Source organism: Camellia sinensis, chromosome 1, assembly GCF_055761805.1.
Source record: "Camellia sinensis isolate YWXY chromosome 1, ASM5576180v1, whole genome shotgun sequence".
Classification (NCBI taxonomy): Eukaryota; Viridiplantae; Streptophyta; class Magnoliopsida; order Ericales; family Theaceae; genus Camellia; species Camellia sinensis.
This window is the reverse complement of record NC_138961.1, coordinates 229632130-229657569: the sequence shown is the minus strand read 5'-3', so window position 1 is coordinate 229657569 and position 25440 is coordinate 229632130. Positions and strand designations below refer to the sequence as shown.

Sequence of the window (25440 nt, the reverse complement as noted above, 5' to 3'; positions counted from 1 at the left end):
TTTAACTTTTGTTGTGAACCTTAATAAATAAATAAAATAAAATAAAATAAAATAAAATTGTTAACATTAAATATATTAAAAAAGAAAGAAAAAAAAATTGAAAGTACATTTAGTTTTTTGTTGTGAACCTTTAAAAAAAAAAAAAAAAAAGAAGAAGAAAAATGTTTGTTAACATTAAATATAAAAAATAAAAATAGGAATTAAAGTAGATGGGAGAAAATCCATACCCATTAAGAAATGGGAAGGGTGGTACCCATGGAGAATGAAGAATGGAAAAAATTTATTATAGGAGAATGGAGATGTGAAATTAATATCCACCCCATTACCATCCCTACTTGCAATGTATTTCTTGTTTGTTGTCCAAATTGTGGCACCATTTTAACTTTACAATTAAGAATGAATTTTTACCCATGAACTAACTACAACTGCAGAAGTGAAATTTCTGGATCCATTATCTCCCAGAATTCTAAAACAGCAACACACAAAACTCTTGTGCTTAGGCATCTAGATACAGAAGTCATTGATATCCATAAGAATAGAAGGGAGTCGAATATCCACATGAATCGCAATTCCCACATAACGCTTAATAAACAACCAAATTTTGTTCTTCATGGTGAAAGATCATTTTGAAGAATAACTAGCTAAATTGTTTGCCAAGAACCAAATCCAAAGCATCAACAATCAACCATTACGAAAAAAAAAAAGGCCCAATTAGTACACATTAATGTGTGTTTGGGAGAGAAAAGCTTAAGTACACACCTAATCTTTGGTATAGTGCACAAAGTGGTTGTCCCAATAGGTGAACCATAACCACAAGGTCAAAAATAAATAATGCAAGGACTATTCAAATAACATAGCCATCAATGACTCAGTCATATGCCTTTTCATCAGAGATGGAAAAACAAGCTTATAACCTATAGGAACACTACAACTTCAAGCATGCAAGCAGTCAAGATCTTCCAATTCATCTGAGTCTTTATACATTCACCCAAATGCAATCTATATTTAAGGACATATGAAAAGTACAAAATACATCTCCTACTGCTGCTGCCCCTCTCCAGACTCCCGTTTTGAAGCTTCCTTGATCTCATCCCCCCCTTCATCCTGAAATTGAACAAATATATCATTACAGAATACCTATACCATAATTGACAAAAGGAAAAAAAAGAAGATGTCCACACAAAGCATGCAGACCACAATAATGTTGACTTCAATTTGAGTCAAAATAGTATTTAAAATTTCCCAACAAGCCAGCGCATTGAGACAGTTCCAAGGCTCTTTTATGGAACTTGGCTCCTCAAGGCCTAATTGGCTAACAAAATTGGGAACAATTGAAGCCAAACATAGATGGACAGAGATTTATAGTTCTGTGACTAAACCCATGCTCAGATTAGAAATTTGTTTTGGTTGGTTAGTTTCACAACAGGAAATTAGTATTGGCACAAGTACTAATTTCAGTTTGTATCATCAATCAAGCCAGCACTCCAGACCCTGCTCCTGGTCCAATTCATGATAATATCACACCAAGCCCATACCAAGTTGCAGTAATGGACAAAAATCAAGTACTCGAGTTAGATAAGGAATAAAACTATAACAACTGCAGGAATATAATAGCTCCAGAATCCTAGTGAGCAACATATACGTTATATGCACACATGCAAGCAAGCAAAGGCACACACACACAAGCTATGTATATAAGGAAAGAGAGAGAGAGAGACCGTGATATCCGAAGTCCACAACGTCAGATTGTCTCGGAGAAGCTGCATGATCAATGTGCTGTCCTTGTATGATTCCTCACCCAACGTATCCAGCTCAGATATAGCTTCATCGAAAGCCTACCAAGGAAGAAACAATGAGTTTTATCAGGAGAAAACACAATAAAACAGTTCGGCCATAGGAACTAATTGAAAACATTATCAGCAGCCTAAGTTTTAAAAGATCTTCATAGGCCTACTTTTAGCAGCCAAAAAATACATCCAAGACAAATTGTTACATTCAGTGTACCCAGTCACATATCATAGACAGATGCTTTCTACATGACAAGTTTTAAAGCTTGCACATATTTTGTTGTATTCCAATTCAATGCCATGAGATCATGACATGTAATATAACATCTAAACCTGAGGACTCAAAGTTGGTGGCATATTTCATATTTTCTTCGCTATCTCCACATATTTAACAAAATATCCAACATCAAACATGCTCCAAGCATATATGAAAAGTATTATCAATCAAGTGACGGCAGAAATATAGGAACAGAAAATAAATAAATAAAGCATTTAAGCAAGCCATACCTGCTTCGCAAGGTTGCAAGCACGATCAGGTGAGTTAAGGATTTCATAGTAGAAGACGGAGAAGTTAAGTGCAAGCCCCAGCCTTATTGGATGAGTAGGAGCCAACTCAGCCAAAGCAATATCCTGCGCCAAAGGAAAAAAAAATACCATGTATAGCAATATGGACAAGTTAGTAAAAGAAAAAATAGCATTGATGGCACAATGACAACTCACCTGAGCAGACTTGTAAGCCAACAAGGTGTTCTCAGCAGCTTCCTTCCTCTCAGCCCCCGTCTTAAACTCAGCAAGGTACCTGTGGTAATCACCCTTCATCTTAAGGTAGAACACCTTGGACTCTGCAGATGAGGCAGAAGGAACGAGATGAGAATCAAGAAGGCTCAGAATCCCATCACAGATCTTGCTGAGTTCTGCCTCAATCTTTCCCCTGTACTCCTTGATAATGGAGACATGATCTTCATTACCACGGCTCTCTTCCTTCTGCTCGATGGAAGAGATAATCCTCCAAGAAGCTCTCCTAGCCCCAATCACGTTCTTGTAAGCCACAGAAAGGAGGTTTCTTTCCTCCACAGTTAGCTCCTCAACATCCACAGTCTTCGCCACTTTCTCCATGAATTCAACCATTTCTTCGTATCTTTCAGCCTGCTCGGCCAATTTGGCCATGTAAACATTTTCCTCACGTGATGACTCGGTTGACGCCATCTTTGTTATAGTGAACTAATACCTACTTCTGCGAAGTAATTCCACATAAATTCACCATAAACATGATAACCGCTTACATCAATAACATGTAAAACATTCTTCCATGACCAATAGGTATAACAACTATTCAATTTCAACCAAAGAAGCATGAACACTTCTGATAAGGTGTAGTGTTTGTGTCAGACAACAATACTTGTTTGTGTATAATTATACATATACAGTTCTAAATCCTAAGCCTTCTAACTTGTTTGTGGATAGAGCTAGCTTGTTCACACTTTTTCCCAAAATATAGAATGTGAGAAAAGATCTATTACTTCTTTATCTTTATATAATAATTATAAATAGAAAATAAATAGAAAAAAGAACAAAAAAGAAGAGTATTTGTAACATAAAATATGAAAAATATTTTATTATTCTCATAGATATGTATATTTTATTATTCTCATAGATATGTATAATTATACATTTATATGTTTTCTTGTCATGTCCTGATTTCTTAAAATTTGTTAAAATGTGATTTCTTAAAATTTGTTAAAATTATACAATTTTGAAACTCAGTGTCCTCAACTAGACCAATTAGCTGACACTTTTGGCCAACAGCATTTAACTTTTCACATCCCATAACTTTTCACATCTAAGAATCAACATCTCACTTGTCTCCGTATTAAACATATTCCAGAAACTAACCTGAGTACTGTAACCCTCTGTTTGCTTGTCAAGAAAACAGAAGGAACAAAAACCATATACATAGCCTTCAATATACCTATAAACCCCGTAGTATAGGTATTTTCATAATTGTATATACATGTAGATATATATAAACTCACACAGGCCAGTAATATCATCATTCAACAATTCAAAAAAAAATTTTATTATTTTCCCCCGTATTTGAACCACAATTGCAGTGACTAGTTTGATTGACATGATTACCAGTAACCAGAACGAAAAGGCAATTATTAACCAAATAGTCAACGAAATCAGATCTACAAAAGAAACAATACAATCAAGTGCACAAATAACTTGGAAAAAAAATCAGAAATTTAAGCATAAACCCTAACCCTACTTAGCGAAAGGGCAAATGATGAGGAAATACCGTACTCGACACGACGAATCTAAAGCGATGCGATCGGGGAGAGAGAGAGAGAGAGAGAGAGAGAGAGAAAGAGTTATAAATGGAGAACATAGTGGTCCAATGAGAAGGCGGCAGATGGTAAGTGGGCGGAGATGGGAAATTATTAAATATTTCTAAAATACCACCCTAACCAATTATCATCTAAGAAAATGTCTCGTAACTCAAATTTTGTGGTTTAAAAGTGGCTCAAATGGTCAAAACGACATCGTTTTGGCCATTTTTATGTTCTTCTGTACTCAAAACGACGTTGTTTTGACTATTTGAGCTACTTTTGAGCCACAAAATTTGAGTTACGTAGCATTGTCGTATCATCTAATATCTAAGAGCATCCACCAGTTTATCTAAATTTTGTCCCCGTTTCATAAGGATGTCAGAAAGTAATTATAACTTATAATCTAACAGTTTATAATCAAGATTTTGAAAATTGGTCCGGACCGGTCAGTTCGACCGGTTGAACCGTCGACCGGTCGGGGTTTCGGTCCGAATGGACCCTCTAAACCGGCCAGAATTGAAAATCGACGTTTTTAGAGAGAACCAAAAAAACCGGCGGTTGAACCGGCGAACCGGTCGACCCGAAGCCGGTTCGCCATGCTGTCCGGCTCGAATTTTTTTTTTTTTTTTTATCTTTGTTTTTTTTTTTTTTCTCTCTTTCTTATTTTATATATATATATATATATAAGAGAATTTTAATTTGAAACTCTTTTTCAAGGGTCTCCTCTTGTGAGGAATCCCATTAAGAGTTTGATGAAATTATTGTGAAACTCTTCACCTATTTATAAGAAAAAAAACTCTTTCAAAAAAATTCAAGAAATCCATGTGAGATTCAATCAAATGTATTGGAGGGAATATTGAAATTTTGATATCCCTCCAAAATTTTTACTCTCCTTTCAATCAAATTATTTAAATTAAAATCATATGAAGGGAATATTAAATATTTGATTTCATCTTCCAAAATTGAAATTAATAATATTTTAAAATATATTATTATATTTTTCAGTAAAAAAAATATTATGAAAAATATTTAAGATAATTTAATATTTTTAATTTTTAATTTTATTACTTATATTTTTATTTAAATATATTTTTAATATATTTATTACGTCACGGTTCGATTCCGGTTCAACCGTCGGGTTGAACCGGTGACCCGTCCACCCGATCCCTTTTCCGGTTCGCTCATCGGTCCGATTTTTAAAACATTGTTTATAACTTATAACTGTGAACATAAATATATTGATTTTTGATTTATAAATTAAGCTTCTCCTCCCCCACTCAAAAAATAAGTTAATTTTTTACCTACAAAAAGATATAAGCTGTATTATTAAGTTGAACCAAACATATCAAAATAGTTTAAATTAAGCTAAAAGCTGAAATAAGCTGAAAATAAGCTCTACCAAACAGGGCCTTTATCCTAAAATATTATTAAAAAATTTATTCCCTATTTTTAGGAATCACTTTTTCATTTACTTCCTCCAACAAACTCATATTCTTTCTCTATTCTATTAAAATAATATTTTTCATTACTTTTAAATTTAAATATTTTTTTAACAATAAAATAATTAAAACAAAAGTAAGAACACAACATGCAAGATGATAGCTTCTCTACAACGAAAGGCGGTCGACGCGTCAGATGATCGGGCGGTCAACCGGTGGATGTTCGGGGGCATCCAGGCGTGCGAAATAAAATAAGAATTTACCCTAAAATATTATTAAAAATTTCATTTCCTATTTTTGGAATCATTTTTTCATCTATTTTTCCCAACAAATTTCTTATTTTTTCTCTATTCTAATAAAATATTATTTTTTAATTATTTTATATTTTTGGGGATGGAGATGCTCAAGATTGAATAAAAAATAATTTTATATTTTTGGGGGTGAACAGTTGCTCCCTACATTTGGGGAGCAACTGTAGCAACACTTTTATTTGAGGAGTGGGTGAAGGGATCTGATGGGGTGTTTTTTAACAGCAAAATCCCTTATTTTGAGTAAGGAGGTGATAGAAGACATCTGCTGGGGATGCTCTAATATGCTTCTTATGTTCTCCAATCACCTAATACAATATCTCATTTATTTATTTTTTTACCAATCATAATACCATGAAATATGAGTACCCATATTTTAGAATTACCAAATAATTACCTCGGCGGAGATAGCCATGAAGTGTGTGGACACGTTGGCACTAATTGTCAAAACCTTACATCAATTTACTTCTCATTTGCGTCATTGTGTGAGTTTTTAGGGGCGGTTTGAGATTATTTAAATAAGTGTACTTTTTGACTTTTTGTAAAATATACGTTAGGTATGGATTGGGTTTGAAATGATGTGATAAAGAGGTGATGTGACTTAAATAGAATAGTGACTTTTTTACTTTTTTAGAGTATCCCAAACAAGGCCTTACTGTCACCACCAGTCACGGTTTAATCGTTGGAAAATTATTTAGAGATACAAACCCATAAATTATTACCTAAAATTATTGTATGGCTCACATTGGATGTTTTTGAAATACAATTACGTAATATTTTTAGGTATTATGGATTGGTGAATAAGATAGATTTTATGATTTTGTATCAAGTGATTGAGAAAAATGAAATGACATAATATATAATAACTAGCGTATGCCCGTGCCTAAAAGCACGGTGTAAATAATTTTAAGATTAAAATGGAGTTATAATTTATACGTATTATGTTGAGATTTATGAAGTTTGTGCCATTTTTTGATAAAGATACTGAAAAAATATATTGAAATATTTTTTTTCTTAAAGAACTTATAACAAATTTGCTTGTATTACATGCTCTACAAAACTCAAATAAAATAATAACTCCCCCTAATCTTAATGCAAATTAAGAAACAAACATATAAGATTTAAAGTTATATTGCATATCAAAATATAAAAGGCAGTAAAAAAAAGTGTAAACACTGAACAAAAAACAGAAATTAAAGTTATATTGTCATACACCAAAAGAGTGGGTTAAAACTTTACAAAAAGTGGGTTAAATCTTTTCAAAAGATGTGTCAATAACATGTCTTCAAATATGTGTTTGCCCAAACTTCCTCCTCATTACTTTCCAAAAAGTCTTTGTATCAACTTGTATGTATCTCCAATGAGGAATATGCACAACAATCTGGTAATTTGTGTAAACAAAAAAAATATAGATTAGTACATTTGTTGGAAATATACATATCAAAATACTTTAAGATTGAAATTACCTTATTACATCCCCATCGAAGCAAGCTAGTTGTATTTCTCCTTTTAAGCTCTATAGATTTTTCAATCCAATCCTACAAAAGTCCAAATTTCAAATTATTATTAAATTGAAATTTTATAAAAAGTTATATAATCAATAGAAATAAATCTACATGATTACCTTTTGATAAAACGTCATTTAATCTACATAAAATACTACAACAACACTTCAAGATAAACAATATTTGTAGTAGAATCCAAACCATCTTTAGGGAAGAGAATACTTATACGATCAAAGGATGTATATCTAGACAATGCCACATATAATTGCCTATGGCTAAACACTGGTATACGCAAATCAACCCCAACAAATTTCACAAATTGTCGTTGTGATTTATTAATGGTCAAGGCATATGCCAATCGGACTGAAAATTGACGTCTTGTCATTTGGAAAGACATTTCTGAAGAAGATGGTGTCAAAGATATCCATGGTATGAATGCCAAATTGCCAAACTTTTCTCCAGTTAAAATTTGAGCTTCAATTATGCGAGTGTCGCACCTTGTAACCATCAATCTTGTACCATTACATAGTCCATCTTTCGGTGCAATGTTTCTCAACAATATTATAGGATGACCCACTTTCAACTCTAACTTAAAAGTTGGCAGCCCAGGAGGATCCAATGAATTTAAATATTCATTAGGATATCTATTTGTAATGGTAGGATCAATTTCATTATCTTCAGACATTTTATCTGCTGCAAGATAAATATATAATCTCCCTAGAAAGATATTCAACGCAGTCGTATTAATATCACTGACATCATCGTTACGCGCAGACAGAATTGTGCGTTCAATTAAAAATGTTGGGGTTGACGTCTCTATCATATTCAATTGTGAATAAACTATAGAGAGTAATTCATTCAAATCTTGATATTTGTGTATTGTTGATGAAAGGTTAACGATTTCTTGAGGATTGGTCCCGATCTATAAAAAAAAAGAAGTGAAATCAATAAAAAAGTAAGAGTGTAAACACAATTTATAAATTTAAAATAATCTATATAATAAAGGTTAAAGTAGTGTTACCTTCATCAAGAAATTTGCAAAATTAGCATTTTCACGGCCTTCATGATTCAAACGCATATTCAAATCCAAAGTTAAGATATATATATGTTTCCATAGAACAGAGTGTCTTAATGATGCATTCACAATTTGCTCACGAACTCCTTTAGGTATAACTGGTAAGATTTGTCAAAAGTCTCCACCAAGAACAACAGTAATACCCTAAAATGGCTTTTCGCTATCACAAATATCTCTCAATGTACGATCAACCGCCTCAACACAATGTCTATGTTGCGTAGGAACTTCATCCCAAATTATGAGTTTTGTTTCTCTAAATAACTCAGCTTGTAATGATTGTTTGCTAAACCTACAAAGTAAATTTTCCAAGACATCTAACGGAATGGAAAATATTGAATGTACAGTGCGACCCCTACCAGTAACAATGATGCAATTCCAGACGAAGCCACAGTAACAACGATATACCCAAGGCTGCGACATTTTAATGTAATCGTATTGTATAGAAATGTTTTCCCTGTTCCAGCACCCCCATTCAGAAAGAAAATAGTTCCTTTATTTTGAAAAATTGAAGAAGTGATTGTGTTATAAGCATTCCACTGTCCATTATTGAGATAATCAACAGTAATTTGTGGATCTGCATGTTGTGCCTCACTCTGCAGTTGTTGATGTTCGAATATCAATCGATTACCAACTACTGCACTCTAATTTGCAGTAGGTTGTGGCATAGGTGGGAAGTTAATTAAACTTTTGCTTGATTCATGAAGCATTTGATTTAAAAGATGGAGACCATAATCTTCAATTTGAGCCTCAGTTGGGTTAGAAATGACAAACAATGTACGAATCTTATGTGCAAGATCATCACATATATGCGTTGAAAATTGATTCCATAATGCACATGGATTTAGTGGAGAGCACTGGGTGAGAATAATACTAAACAACCTCCTCAATTGATATCCAGTTTTTATAACTGTAGCCTCTTTCAAGCATTGTATCCATTCTTCATCATCTTCTAAAAGTCCTCTTGTAACACATGCTAATTTAAATGTATCATACACAACATTATCGATCGTGCGTAAAGACTGAAACGACTTTGGTCCTTTGACAACGGTTAGTAACAAACGCAGATAAAATCTTTCACCACAATTAGGGCTAGCAAAGGACATTCTACCAATTGCATATTCCATTTCTCTTGATTTCCATCTATTTTCTGACTTGAGCCACACAAAATGTTGTGAAAATTCTTAATAAGTGAATAGACATTCATCTTCACTGGCAGCACAATATGCAAAGAAGCCAGTAAGAGTTGACATTTGTTGACCAGCTCTAGATTGAATTGTTTCTAATGACTCTTCTGGGTTAAAAACAACGCGATGCATTCCAGGTAAATGAAGTGTCAATCGTACAACTGTTGGCATCTCTACATGCAAAGGATGACCAAATATTCGCCAAGCAGCTTCTGGAGGTCCAATATACCTTGCATCGAGATATCGTTGAATCTCATTTATCATTCCTAACACCATCGTTGTACGATCATAACCCTTATAAATGTATTTATGTATATACTTGACACATCTCATTCCGGCACAAACTTCCACATTTATATAACAGTTGAAAAGTTTAGAAAGATATGCATTATATGGTACGACATCCCTGTTATTAACTTATTGCCCCCTCATAGTATGTACATGACCATTATTGCGACGACGATAGATAGGGTATCCATCTTGATCCATAATTGTTGTTTCTGTGAAAGCTCGAGGGTATCTCTTAGTGTATCTACCATTTTCCATACATGGTGCTTGCGGATTTCGAGCACCACATGGTCCATGTACCATACAACATTTGATAGTTTCAAAAAGCATAGAATCATCTTTTGGGTCTGGAAATTCTGCACAGACCAATTTGTCTTCTTGAGCATATGTCCGAATTTTGTCTGGACCCTTAAGAAATAAAAGTGCATGCATATGAGGGAGGCCTCATTTTTTAAATTCAATTGTAAAAACATGTGCAACTTTATTTCTAAACACTTTATTTGTTTCTATCTCCTTCATCAAACATTTTCTCTTTAACTAAAAAACACGGGCAATTAAATCAGGACGATCAATAGGTTTTTGATGTGGTAATAATGCTGAAGTAATTTCTGGCCAATTAGGATTTGCAGTCATGGTAAAAAAAATATCTGGGTGTTGGTTGTATCGCGTGATAGGCATTGAATCTTGAAAGATTTCAAACATATGTCTAGGACTACCTGTAAATGAAGTTGGCAAAACAAACCTTTGACCAATTTGACCAGGTTACACATAATCTGGATCCATATCTGACAACTCTTGGTAAAGCTCAACCCGAAGTTTCCCTTGATTAAGCTTATAGTATGTCAATCGATTTTGTTCAGTTGTAGCCCAAGCATCTACCCAAAACTCTTGAAATAGTTTCCCACCTCTCAAAATTGTTGAATACTCTGTGGGTCGTTCAAACAAATAATAACTATAACAATCCATTTGAGTAAGTCGATCAGTTGAAGGTCAATCATACTGAACGTTCCATAATTTCAACTCAAGTTCCCATCCAAGCTCACCATATGGAAATAATAGAACATAATGTAATGGCAAGTATGTTGGGTGACATTCATTAATTTGCATCAACTCATTATTTCCTCGAAAATGTAAGATAATATCTCTCATTCCATGTACCTCTGTTTCATCACCTGGTATTACAATTGCAATCTCATTTGCAGTTGGTAAGTTATACCGACGTTGATCAGTTATTGAATTGTAATGAAGACGAACAGGTAGATTGTGTCCTGCCGAGTCTAATTGATGTAAAATGGCATGAGCCTGGCGAAATTTATCTACAAATGCATTGACTTGCAACAAACTATCTTGAATAGTTTTGAGAACATCCCTTCTTAAGTTAGGATTTCTACGATTACGAATTTCTAAAGCTGAATATGGGTCATAGATATACAATTGAGCATAACTCGCATCTTGCCCTGGTTGTGGTTGCAGTGATCCTGTTCGATGTCGCAATTCCACATGAATTGTGAATGATGTAGGGCCCCTTCCACTGAGTACTCTATGATCCAATGTAGCACCAAGACTCGTAAAAGCATTGGCTGCATTATACACTCGAGTATAACTTCTAAAGGATTTTGATTGATCATTATTCCCATCATACAACGCCTGAAGTGATGGAGGGGGTGTAATAAGTAAAGGTAGCCTAATCTTTCATTCCAAATAGCAAGTTCCGAATAAGGGGCGCTTCATAGATGATTTTGTCAATTTTTCGTCTATCCAATGTAAGGCTGAACAATAAGGACATAATACATCCATCTTGCCAAGATAATGACAACAAGAATCTTTGTGTGCCCAGGCGTCAATCAATGTACTCATAGGCATATCTTCTAATTCATCATCAATACATAGATATTCTTGAAGAAATCAATTTATAGGAGTAGACCTACGAATATTTGTATATAAATAAAATTCTACAAAACAAAACGGTATGAGTAAAAGTGTGTATTTGAAGATTAGACATAGTAGTTTACCAATTCCTTTGTGGAGCTAAAGATGTGCTTGGCATAGAAAACGAACATGTAGAATGATGGGTAACCATTGTTCGTTTTTGTGCCGAATGAGAATCTTCAGTTATTGTTTCTCACTCCAAGCGAGTGCGATCGCGACGAATTGGTGTTAAAGAAGGTTGTCTTAGTTGAACACATTTTTCTAATCCCTCTTGTTCTCATTGCAAGCTTTGAAATTCAAAGTATGACTTTTCATTTTTTTCACGCTCTCGCCGTACACGTTGGGTCAATGCAGCTTTTGATATTACATTATCATTTTGTGCCTAAAATGAAAATATTTTATCATTGATGCAAAATATGTGAATATTTTGTACTTAAAATGAAACTATCTTCGTATTTCTTTCCTTTCTCTTAATTTTGTTTTCTATTTTATTTGTTTTATACCTTTAATAGTGTTATCTTTATTTATTTCTTTCTTCATGCATTTTGTTTTTTTATTAAAAACCTATGTTATTTAGTTTCTCATTTCTTTATATATTTTTTCTTCATGTAAGTAGCAACTTATGGATGGTACATTATAAATGCACATGTATCCATGCAAAATAAAAATAATTAAATTTGGAAAAAACATACAAATAATAGCAAGTTACAGGAAAATATATTATAATTCTACAAAAATAACATAAAACAACCAATTCATTTTATACACTCATACCTTTTAACTATTCGAAATTTTGATTAGTTTTGCATCATATTTTTAAAAAATAATATATACCACTTGACATGCATTTGTCATTCTCTTGCCAGTAGGAGCCATTTTTTCTTTTTCTTTAGACATTGGGTTGACATTTTCTTTTTCTTTTGCCTAACAAATATAAACAAAATATTCAGAAGATCAAAAAAATCTTATATAATCTTATATAAATAAAATACATACAATATTTGACTTGATTTTGTACTTACCGCACAAACACAAATAACATTAAGGTCATGCTCATCACGGATCACCACACCAATATTTCTAGATGGGGTTGTAGGAGCAGGCTACAGGAATGGATTGTGAATAAATTAAAATTTATATAATAAAGTGGTAATAGTAAGAGTATATATTTCAAGAATTAAACATAGTTGTTTACCAATTTGGTGTTAAAGAAGGTTGTCTTGGGTTAATACTGTTACGACCCAAACCCGCCCCTATGGGTTTAGCACCGTAACCGGCCAGTAATCCAAGATTACCAAAGGCCTGCATAACAGTAATATAGTAATACAGAGTACAGAGGCTGGCGGAAGCCAATACAGTAAATAAACAATGTCCAATGAGCTGTGACAGTCTGTATGCAAAAAGACTTTTCATTCAAATATATACAGTCAGACAAAACAGTATGTACATATATATAATCATTCAGTCCAGGGACCTAATCCCTATTAAACGGTACAGTACAGTAAACAAAACGGTTACAGAGACAGAAGGGGGAGCTAAAACACCCCTAAGCCATAACTTGACAGGCTTGGAACCTCGCAGTGAGGCACATAGGTTGGCTTGACAAAACTGAAGTTTACCCCGATGCTTCTAGCTGCGGTCTGGTGCCTGTACACCTACATATATATATGAGCAGTGAGCTAAAGCCCAGTGAATAACACAATGCGTAAAGGGGTTAAGAATAAATGTCCTTACAGTAATGAAAACAGTTCATTAAATCAGTATTTCAGTCGTTCAGTCAGTACAGTCATATGTGGTATATCCATTAGCATAACAGTACAGTAAACAGTAGGTCTTAAAAGACCGAACAGTAAATGATGGCCATCAATCAGTAAACAGTAGTGGTTCCAACAAGGGACCCGACAGAGATCTCTGTAACAGTAACAGTAAACAGTAGGTGCTAAGGATGCCACAATACAGTTCAGAATATAGGACATACATTCATTCAATTAACAGTAACAGTTCAGAAAGCAGTATAGTTCAGTTGTTCAGAAGATAATCATTTTGAACATATCTTTACACAGTTATTACTCACAGAGTTCTGGGCTACAGTAAAGCTAGATCGCGTCCCTAGTCGCCAACCCTACACAGTTACAGGTTGAACACACACTAAGCTACACAGTTGGGAAAGATAACAACTTAATCCTTAATTTGCCTCAGTGTGGTTCTACATCTATATCCTCATTAAGATGCCTTAAACTAGGCCTACTAATGCCTAGGATGAGATGAGGATGCAAAGATGCACTTTAAAAGTATTTTCAAAATTTTCAGAAAACAGGGTTCACGCTCGAGCGTATATTACTCCACTTGAGCGGACATGCAGACAAAGGTTTCCGCTCGAGCGTAGACTTACCCGCTCGAGCGTTCTGCAAAACAGTCAAAAGTGCTGGATAGGTGAAAATCACGCTCGATTGGGCGCTCGACACCCGCTCGAGCGTCAATTCTTCCGCTCGAGTGGACTTCAAAACAGAACAAAATGCTGGGAGCACGATTTCTACGCTCGAGCGCCAGTCACTCCGCTCGAGCGTGAGTCCAAATTCTGGAAATTCTAGATTTGAACCTCAAGCTCAAAACCAAGTTTTAAACCATAAATTTCGATCCTCTTGGGCCAATTTTCCAGAAAACACATCAAAACTCATACTTTAACATGATTCAAAGCTCAATTTGTAAAATCAAAGCCCAAGGGTGTTTCAAACAACTCAATTCAAACCAATTTTCATGAATATGGAGAACATGCAAACATGCATGGATTAAAACCATTTCAAAGCTTCAAATACAAGCTCAAATGAGCTAACTCTTACAAAAACAAGATGAAAACATGGACTTAACATAACCATGAGCATGCATGTGACAATTTGTCATGAAAATAACTTAAAATTCAACAATTCAAACATGCATGCATGGAATGAGCTCCAATTCAACATGAATGAACCAATTCTTGACTTAATCCACTAAATTGACAAGAATCATGTAAGAACAAGTTCAATTCACAAACAAGAGGGTAATTACACTACCTTAGGTCTTGTAGTTCAAGATGTACAAGCTCAATTTTGCAAAGAACTCTTCAATGACTTCAATTATTAGTCATAAAAAGTTTCAGTTTAACGGTAATCAGTGGTTATTCGGTAAACAGTGACGAGGGTTGTTACAGTCTCCCCTCCTTACAAAGAGTTTAGTCCTCTAAACTCAAGTTACTTTCGTTTTAGAAGAAAACAGGATTCAGTGGAAACAGTTCAGGATATCTTTTAGCCATGTCATCTTCCCTCTCCCAAGTGGCATACACGCCACCGTGGTTTTGCCAGTCAACTTTCACTAACGGGATCTCTTTGTTTCTCAATTTCTTGATCTGTCTGTTTACAATCTGAATAGGCCGTTCCTCGTAAGTGTAGTTATCACTCAGCACTACACGAGTAGGCTCTATCACATGGAAAGGATCCCAGAGGTAGTCCCTCAACATAGAAATGTGGACTACGTTGTGCATATGCTCCATTTCAGGAGGAAGCGCAACTTGATACGCCACCGGATTGATTTTCTCAATAATCTCATATGGTCCGACGTATCTCGGCGCTAACTTGCCTTTGACTCCAAAACGAGTCTGGCCTTTCATCGGTGTCACTTTCACAAACACGTGATCACTCACTTCATATTCTTTATCCCGTCTTCTGACATCAGCATAACTTTTCTGTCTGCTCTGAGCGGTTTTCAATCTCTGTTGTATCAGTTTCACTTTCTCAGTTGTTTCGTATACAATCTCGGGCCCAAGCAAAGGCCCATCTCCAACTTCTGCCCAACAAATCGGAGATCTACATTTTCTGCCCTACAATGCCTCGAAAGGCGCCATACCAATACTTAAATGATAGCTGTTGTTGTAGGCGAATTCAGCCAATGGCAAATGGCTTTCCCAGTTTCCCTGAAAATCAAGGACACACATTCTCAGTAAATCCTCCAGAGTCTGGATAGTCCTTTCTGACTGGCCATCGGTCTGAGGATGATAAGCGCTACTCAGTCTCAATTTAGTACCCAATGCAGTCTGTAAGCTTTGCCAAAATCTCGATGTAAACTTCGAATCCCTGTCAGAAACAATGGACACAGGCACTCCACGCAGTCTAACAATTTCATCAATATAGAATATAGCCAATTTGTCCGCATTATAAATTGTCTTAACATGTAAGAAGTGAGCAGATTTAGTCAGTCTATCAACAATAACCCAAATTGAGTCCATACCTTTACTGGATCGAGACAATCCCACAATAAAATCCATTGTGATATGTTTCCATTTCCATTCCGGTATGGGTAAGGGCTGCAATAAGCCTGCGGGTCGTTGATGTTCGGCTTTAACTTGTTGGCAGTGAAGACATTTCGATACAAAATTAGCAATTTCTTTCTTCATTCCCGGCCACCAGAAATTCAGTTTCAGATCTTGATACATTTTCGTATTCCTTGGATGAATAAAAAATTTTGAATTGTGGCCCTCTTGCAGAACTCTTCTTTTCAATTCAGAGTCATTTGGTACACACAGTCTTTCTTGAAATTTCAGTACGTTATTTTCAAATTTGAAACCCGGTCTGGGTTTGGTTTCCCTTTCTTCGATGATCTTCTTCAAGAAGTCATCCGGTTGCTGTTTCTCTTTAATCTCTTCAATCAATGCCGGTTGAGCAGAAATAACAGCTATTGTTCCACCTTGTTCTCGTAAAACAATTTCAATTTCAGATTTCTCAAGGTCACAAAGCAATTCCTTCTGTCCGGTGAGCAAACAGGCTAAATTTCCAATCGATTTTCGGCTCAGTGCATCGGCAACGGTGTTGGCTTTTCCCGAATGGTACAAAATCTATAGGTCATAGTCTTTAATCAGTTCTAGCCATCTCCGTTGTCTCATGTTCAGTTCTTTCTGTGTGAAGAAATATTTCAGACTCTTGTGGTCGGTATATACTTCACATGTCGCCCCATACAGATAGTGACGCCAGATTTTCAGTGCAAATACTACTGCAGCAAGTTCCAGATCATGGGTCGGGTAGTTCATTTCATACGGTCTCAATTGTCGGGAAGCATAAGCAATAACTCTCCCATTCTGCATTAAAACACATCCCAAACCCTTATAAGAAGTATCACTAAATACAGTATAACCATCCATATCTGAAGGTAGGGTAAGAACCGGTGCAGTCACAAGTCGAGTTTTCAATTCTTGGAAAGCAGATTCCCTTTGGTCAGTCCAGTCAAACGATATCCCCTTCTGAGTTAACTGAGTCAACGGTAAGGCAATTTTGGAGAAATCTTTGACAAATCTTTTGTAATACCCGGCTAGTCCCAAAAGGCTTCGGACTTCTATCACATTTGTTGGTCTAGGCCAGTTTACTACAGCTTTAATTTTCTGTGGATCAACAGAAATTCCATCTTTGCTAATAACATGCCCCAAAAACATAACATGATCAAGCCAAAATTCACATTTAGACAATTTAGCATACAGTTTCTGTTCTCTTAGGGTCTGTAGGGCAAGTCTCAGATGTTGTTCATGTTCTTTTACACTTTTGGAGTAAATCAGTATGTCTACAATGAAGTCATCAAGGTATGGTTTAAAGATTCTGTTCATGAGGTCCATAAATGCAGCAGGTGCATTGGTAACTCCGAAGGGCATAACTAAAAATTCGTAATGTCCATACCTCGTTCGAAAAGCAGTTTTGTCAATGTCCTCTGGTTTAACTTTCAACTGATGGTATCCTGATTTGAGGTTGATCTTAGAGAACACTTGAGCACCCTGTAGCTGATCAAATAAGTCATCAATACGTGGCAATGGGTATTTATTTTTCACAGTTACCATGTTCAGTTCACGGTAGTCAATACATAGTCTCAGTGAGCCGTCTTTCTTCTTTACAAATAAAACAGGAGTGCCCCATGGTGAAGTACTGGGCCTGATGAACTTTTTGACTAACAGTTCTTGCAGTTGCACTTTCAGTTCTTTCAGTTCAGTTGGAGCCATTCGGTAAGGAGCTTTAGATACTGGCTGCGTTCCCGGAATCACATCAACGGTAAATTCAATATCTTTGTCAGTCAAATCCCCTGGCAGATTATCTGGGAAAACATCTGGGAATTCTCTGACTATAGGAATACTGTTCACGTTAGCATTAGCATCAGTATATACAGTCAATACAGAACACAGATATCCCTTACATCCCTTTTTAATCAATTTAACAGCTTTCACAGATGAAATCAAATACGGAGGAGGTACTACTCCAACCCCATTAAACACAAATTCGGGTAGACCCGGTGGACGGAAAGCTACTTGTTTCGTTACATAGTCTATGGTAGCATGGTATTTCGTTAACCAGTCCATTCCTAATATTACATCAAAATGATCAATGTTCAGAGGCAGTAAGTCAATAAACAAGTGCGCATCTCCAACAATAATTTCACAAGCAGGGTACATATATGCACAGGTCATAGATCCCCCAATGGGTAATGATACAACTAACAGATAATTCATGGGTTCTAATGGTCTATTCAGTTTTCGCGAAAAAGCATGCGACACATACGAATGCGTAGACCCCGAATCAATCAGTACATAAGCATTTTGAGTACAAATAAAGAGGATACCTGACACAACGGTCTCGGTATTCTGCACGTCTCCCGGTACTGGGGCGAACACTCGGCCCTGCCTCATGAGCTCTTTCCCGGTAGCCTTGGGGTTCAGTTTTGGTGCAACAGTTGATGCTGCCACGCTTGGTGCAGCTTTACTATTGGCTTGGGGAGCAGAGGGGCAGTCTTTAACCATGTGGCCCACCTTGCCACACCTGTAACAGGCTCCAGATATTTTATAACAGACCCCTCTGTGCTTCTTGCCACACTCAGAACAGGGTGGTATGAAACCACTCCCTTGGCTGGGGCTAGTTGTTGACCCCGTATTCTGTTTCTTATTCAATGGGTTATGCTTGCCTTTCTTGAATTTACAACCCTGTCTTTTACCACGCCATTCAGATACTGGTGTTTCAGTTTTCAGTGCTTCGATATTCAATTCAGCCATCAAGGCTCAGTCAAGTACATTTACATAGTTTGGTAGCTTCAAAACATTAATTCTGTCCAGTTTTGTAACATTAAGGCCGCCTTCAAACTTTCTGGCCTTCTTGTAGTCAGTGTCAACCATATGTGGTGCATAACGGGCAAGTTCAGTAAATTTTGTTTCATATTCCGTAACAGACATTGTGCCCTGTCTCAGCTGTTCAAATTCAGTCACTTTTCTATCCCTAACACACTGAGGGAAATACTTCTCGAAGAAGCCTCCTTTGAATTGAGCCCAAGTCATAACAGTATTTTCATTACGAATAAGCATCCACCACCTTCTAGCTTCTTCTTGCAAGGTAAAGGTGGCCAACAGTACTTTATGTACTTCGGAGCACGGAAAAATCTTAAACAATTTTTCAGTCTTAAGAACCCATGCTTCAGCTTTTAACGGTTCAAGGCCTCCCTAAAAGGACGGCGGTTTCATTTTGCTGAACTTATGGGTGAGAGCAATTATGTCCCCATCATTAACATTCACATTCTGTTCCGGCTGTACCGAAGGAGGAAGTGGGGGCTGTTGATTCTGTTGTTGGTCCAGTCTTTCAGTTATTAGTTCCATCATTCTTTCCAGTCTTGCCATTCTTGGCTCAGAGGATGAGGTTTCAGATTCATTTGCAGTTCTCGCATTATCCATTTCACTATATGCAGTTATAACAGTTATTAACATAGGCAGTCATTTGTTTAAACAGATTAACACATTAGCATACAGTCAATTACATTCAGTCATGTCATAGCCACACATTTATCATGCTCATGTAATGCCTTAATCACTTTTCTAGGACATCCTATAGCTCATTTGGACACGTGTGTGCGGTATAACTCGTGGTAAGTATCGCTCTGATACCACTCTGTCACGACCCAAACTCGCCCCTATGGGTTTAGCACCGTAACCAGCCAGTAATCCAAGATTACCGAAGGCCTGCTTAACAGTAATACAGTAATACAGAGTACAGGGGCTGGCGGAAGCCAATACAGTAAATAAACAATGTTCAATGAGCTGTGACAGTCTGTATGCAAAAAGACTTTTCATTCAAATATATACAGTCAGACAAAACAGTATGTACATATATACAATCATTCAGTCCAGGGACCTAATCCCTATTAAACGGTACAATACAGTAAACAAAACGGTTATAGAGACAGAAGGGGGAGCTAAAACACCCCTAAGCCATAACTTGACAGGCTCGGAACCTCGCAGTGAGGCACATAGGTTGGCTTGACAAAACTGGAGTTTATCCCGATGCTTTTAGCTGCGGTCTGGTGTCTGTACACCTACATATATATATGAGCAGTGAGCTAAAGCCCAGTGAATAACACAATGCGTAAAGGGGTTAAGAATGAATGTCCTTACAGTAATGAAAACAGTTCATTAAATCAGTATTTCAGTCGTTCAGTCAGTACAGTCATATGTGGTACATCCATTAGCAAAACAATACAGTAAACAGTAAGTCTTAAAAGACCGAACAGTAAATGATGGCCATCAGTCAGTAAACAGTAGTGGTTCTAACAAGGGAACCGACAGAGATCTCTGTAACAGTAACAGTAAACAGTAGGTGCTAAGGATGCCACAACACAGTTCAGAATATAAGACATACATTCATTCAATTAACAGTAACAGTTCAGAAAGCAGTACAGTTCAGTTGTCCAGAAGATAATCATTTTGAACATATCTTTACACAGTTGTTACTCACAGAGTTCTGGGCTACAGTAAAGCTAGAACACGTCCCCAGTCGCCAACCCTACACAGTTACAGATTGAACACACACTAAGCTACATAGTTGGGAAAGATAACAACTTAATCCTTAATTTGCCTCGGTGTGGTTCTACATCTATATCCTCATTAAGATGCCTTAAACTAGGCCTACTAATGCCTAGGGTGAGATGAGGATGCAAAGATGCACTTTAAAAGCATTTTCAGAATTTTCAAAAAACAGGGTTCACGCTCGAGCGTATATTACTCCGCTCGAGCGGACATGCAGACAAAGGTTTCCGCTCAAGCGTAGACTTACCCGCTCGAACGTTCTGCAAAACAGTCAAAAGTGCTAGATAGGTGAAAATCACGCTCGATTGGGCGCTCGACACCCGCTCGAGCATGTGATACAATGTCCCGCTCGAGCGTCAATTCTTCCGCTCGAGTGGACTACAAAACAGAACAAAATGCTGGGAGCACGATTTCCACGCTCAAGCGCCAGTCACTCCGCTCGAGCGTGAGTCCAAATTCTGGAAATTCCAGATTTGAACCTCAAGCTCAAAACCAAGTTTTAAACCATAAATTTCGATCCTCTTGGGCCAATTTTCCAGAAAACACATCAAAACTCATGCTTTAACATGATTCAATGCTCAATTTGTAAAATCAAAGCCCAAGGGTGTTTCAAACAACTCAATTCAAACCAATTTTTATGAATATGGAGAACATGCAAACATGCATGGATTAAAACCATTTCAAAGCTTCAAATAAAAGCTCAAATGAGCTAACTCTTACAAAAACAAGATGAAAACATGGACTTAACATAACCATGAGCATGCATGTGACAATTTGTCATGAAAACAACTTAAAATTCAACAATTCAAACATGTTGACAAGAATCATGTGACAATTTGAGCTCCAATTCAACATTAATGAACCAATTCTTGACTTAATCCACTAAATTGACAAGAATCATGTAAGAACAAGTTCAATTCACAAACAAGAGGGTAATTACACTACCTTAGGTCTTGTAGTTCAAGATGTACAAGCTCAATTTTGCAAAGAACTCTTCAATTACTTCAATTATCAGTCATAATCAGTTTCAGTTTAACGGTAATCAGTGGTTATTCGGTAAACAGTGACGAGGGTTGTTACAAATACATTCCTTTGATCTTTCTCGTTCTCGTCACAGGCGTTGTCCCAATTGGTATACAGAACGTGGCTTTTGATTTTTTTTCTCGTTCTCGCCGTGCACGTTGGGCCAATGCAGCTTTTGATAACACATTATCATTGTGTGCCTAAAATGAGAATATTATATAAGTAAGTGCATAAAATGTAAAGATTATGCCCTCTCTTGCTTCCCTTTCATCATGTATTTTTTCTTCATTTTAACTAACTTTTCCTCTTCGCTCGGTTGAGTTGTTAGTCATATATGAACCAATGCATGTATTGATGACATTTAAAAAGGGAGGAAAAAATAATTTGAAAACACATTAAGCACACAAAACTGCAAACTCACTATGCACTTATTAGTTTAAAGACACTACCCATCTCTTCACAAAATGTACGTTGAAAAGGTAAATATTAGATGATTGGGGTACGTAAAATGTGAATATTAAGGTGTAATGTTTTATACATTCCTTTTCACTCTTCTTGTTCTTTCCGTTATATTAATTTTTTTTTTTATCTTTTTCTTATTTCCTTAAGAGCTTCTTATAAGAAAAATAAAAATTAAAAAAATTATATTATGTAGTTTTCTTTTCATGACATATTTGTTCCTTATTCTTCTTTTCCTTTTTCGTTTTTTTCTTTTACAAATAGACAAACATATTAAAAATTCAGATTAATGTTCATTCAAATGCATTAGCATGTTGTACAAATGCTTACTTTAACATGCTTCAGAAAAACATTTCACATTCAATAAAAAGAATTGAATAAATATTTGAAAAAGAAACTTTTAAAAATTCTACATAAAAAATAGTATATGATACCATGCAATTCCTAAAAAAATCTATATAAATTTTTGTTATATAATATTCGAAAAAGAAACTTTTAAAAATTGTTGAGAAATCATACCACGAGATGTGCATTTTCCTTTCCTTTGCCAGAAGGGATAACCTTTTCTATTTCCTTTGATATTGCTTTATTTTTTTCCTTTGCCTTTGCCTATAAAAAATAAGTGGAATATATTTATAAATTATTTTTAAAATGATAAGAAAATGCATGTCCAATGTTCAAGTGGCTTTTAAGCTTACCTCACGAATGCGAATAGTATTAAGGACACGCTCGTCGCAGATAACAACATTAACATTTCTTTCTTGAAGAAATCGAACCTATACATACAAAAACTTTAGATTGATAAATAAAACTTTATACACATAAATAAGAAAATTAGTAAACGGAGGTGATATTACGGTTCGGTGTAAGTCTCCATCCACCTATAAAATATGAGGAAAAAAAGCAATTTATTAGAAGAAAATTAGAAAATTAGATATGATAAGTTTTTTTTTTTAAAAAAAAAAAAAAAAAAAAAAAAAAACTTACTTGACCAAAAATAGTGATATTATCCATAACTGTTGTACTTCAACCTAAAAATGTTTGGTTATATAATTTAAGACACCAAGAAACAAAAAATTAGCAATAATAAAAGTTAACATGGATTTCAAAATTTTATTTAAATAAATAGCTGCCATAGATAGAAAATACTTAACGGGCTACAATCAAGAGGAGAAGAAATAAAAATATAAACATCTAAGAAAAAGAAAAAGGCCAACCCAATGTTTAGAATAGATGTATTTTAACAATCACATTAAAATGATAAAATTAAAATCGGAGCACAACGTATATCCAAATTTGAACTCTTCTATTTTCTAACTTACTTCAATTTTATAGAGATGAAATTAAAACCAAAATCAAAACCCGTTATAATCATAAATATTTTGAAGTTCACCATTTATCACTTAGAAAGTCCAAACATAAATTTATGCCAAAAAAAAAAAAAAAAATCAACAAATAACAAAACCATTTTATAAGCAATAATGAATAATTATTTCATGAAGGCAACTAAAGTAATACACACACATATACATTCACCAGAATTTTTTGAAATACAACATAGAATATTATACTCCCTTAAAAAGGTGCAAAAAAAAAAAAAACATAAACTCTCTTGCCATATTACACATAAATACTAAAATGCCAAGTCTCCGAAATTTTTCTTTTAATTAGGAACTCTAGATATTCAAAATAAATTATATGAAAAATATTTATCATCTGTATATTAGAATCACACAACAAATATATTGGGTGTGTTTGGTAACGTTTACGTTTTCAGTTTATATTTATAAAAATTTTATAAACTAGTTTTTATTTATTTATTGTTTATTTTTAGAAAAACATAAACTACAAACGCGTTTGGTAATTGACAAAATGTTTAAAAAAATTTAAAAATATAAAAAAGAGTGAGAAATGGCAAGTTGTGGCAAGTGGTGGTGGAAGACGGTGGTGGAAAGTGGTGACGGTGGGTGGTGGGTAGCTGGTGGTGGCGGGTGGGTGGTGGTGGCGGGTGGGTGACGGTGGCGGTGGCGGGTGGTGGGTGGTAGTGAGTGGGAGGTGGTGGTGGTGGTAGTGGTGGTGGTGGTGGTGGCAGGTAGTGGGTGGTGGTGGCAAGTGGGTAGCAGATGGCGGGTGGTGGTGGGTGGCGGATGGCGAGTGGTGGTGGGTGGCGGGTGGCGGGTGGTAGTGGTAAGGGGGTGGTGAGTGGCCGATGTGGGTGGTGGGTGGTAGCGAGTGGGTGGTGGTGGTGGTAGTGGTGGCGAGTGGGTAGCGGATGGCTGGTGGTAGTGGGTGGTGGCGAGTGGGTCGGTGACGGTGGCGGGTGGCGGGTGGTGGTGGTGGTGGCGGGTGGTAGGTGGTGGTAGCAAGTGGGTAGCGGGTGGCGGGTGGTGGTGGTGGTGGGTGGGTGGTTGACGGTGGCGGGTGGTAGGTGGTAGCGAGTGGGTGGTAGTGGTGGTGGGTGGTAGTGGCAGGTGGTGGTGGTGGTGGGTGGGTGACGGTGGCGAGTGATAAGTGGTAGTAAGTGGGTGTTGGTGGTGGTGGTGGTGAGTGGTGGGTGGTGGTGGTGACAGGTGGGTGATGGTGGTGGTGGGGGGTGGTGGTGGTGGTGGCGGGTGGGTGGTAGGTAGCAGGTGGTGGTGGGTGGCTGGTGGTGGCAGGTGGTGAATGGTGGTGGCAGGTGGCTGGTGAGTGGTGGTGGCAAGTAAGTGGCGGGTGGTGGCGGCGGGCAGTTAATGGTAGTGGCAGGTGGTGGGTGGTGGCGGGTAGATGACAGGTAGGTGGCGGTGGTGGTGGCGGCAAGGGGTGGGTGGTGGTGGCAAGTGGGTGGCAGGTGGGTGGTGGCTAGTGGCTGGTGGTGGCGGGTCGTGGTTGGTGATAATAAGTGGGTGGTGAGTGGTGGTGGCAGGTGGTGGTGGAAGGTGGGTGGTGGGTGGTGGTAGCGGAAGACGGTGGTGGAAAATGGTGGCGGGTAGTGGCTAATGTTGGGTGATAAAAAAAAAACTGAAAACTTAAAATGGAAACACATTTTTTGTGTTTTCATTTTTTGGCCAAATTTATAAACTGAGACCACAGATTTATAAATCAAAAATTTTACCAAACAAGTTTTTATTTGAGTTTTTTAAATTTTTATAAATATAAACAGAAAACTAAAAACTTAGGTGTTACCAAACGGCACCATTACATTTGAATGGTACATTTTTTTTGTATAATAAAATGTTAAATACAGTTTTTTAAGTGTGTGAGTTTAATTTTTTTTTTCTTG

At 36.4% G+C, this 25440-nt stretch overlaps 1 protein-coding gene across 2 annotated transcripts; it reads right to left on the bottom strand.

The window, feature by feature from the left end:
- Window positions 1-825: 825 nt before the first annotated feature.
- On the bottom strand, window positions 826-4252 carry LOC114285823 (14-3-3-like protein A). Of its 2 annotated transcripts, none has more exons than XM_028228903.2 (5): window positions 4087-4252; window positions 2508-3021; window positions 2295-2417; window positions 1719-1835; window positions 826-1104 (listed from the first exon to the last, which is right to left on the bottom strand). In XM_028228903.2, exons 2-5 carry the CDS (start codon window positions 2991-2993, stop codon window positions 1039-1041), a joined length of 792 nt encoding a protein of 263 aa, XP_028084704.1. In that variant the 5' UTR covers window positions 2994-3021; window positions 4087-4252; the 3' UTR covers window positions 826-1038. The 2 variants fall into 2 exon arrangements, with proteins under 2 accessions (XP_028084704.1, XP_028084710.1); XM_028228909.2 differs by having other exon boundaries at window positions 4092-4248.
- Between the last annotated feature and the right edge of the window lie 21188 nt (window positions 4253-25440).

Bases quoted from the DNA above. Each gene is read 5' to 3' on its own strand.
- LOC114285823 (XM_028228903.2), bottom strand. From the start codon at position 2,993: ATGGCGTCAACCGAGTCATCACGTGAGGAAAATGTTTACATGGCCAAA. The intron at 2,418-2,507 runs GTGAGTTGTCAT...CCTTTGGCGCAG, and splicing joins TGGCTTACAAGTCTGCTCAG to GATATTGCTTTGGCTGAGTT. The intron at 1,836-2,294 runs GTATGGCTTGCT...CTTCCTTGGTAG, and splicing joins CTTGCAACCTTGCGAAGCAG to GCTTTCGATGAAGCTATATC.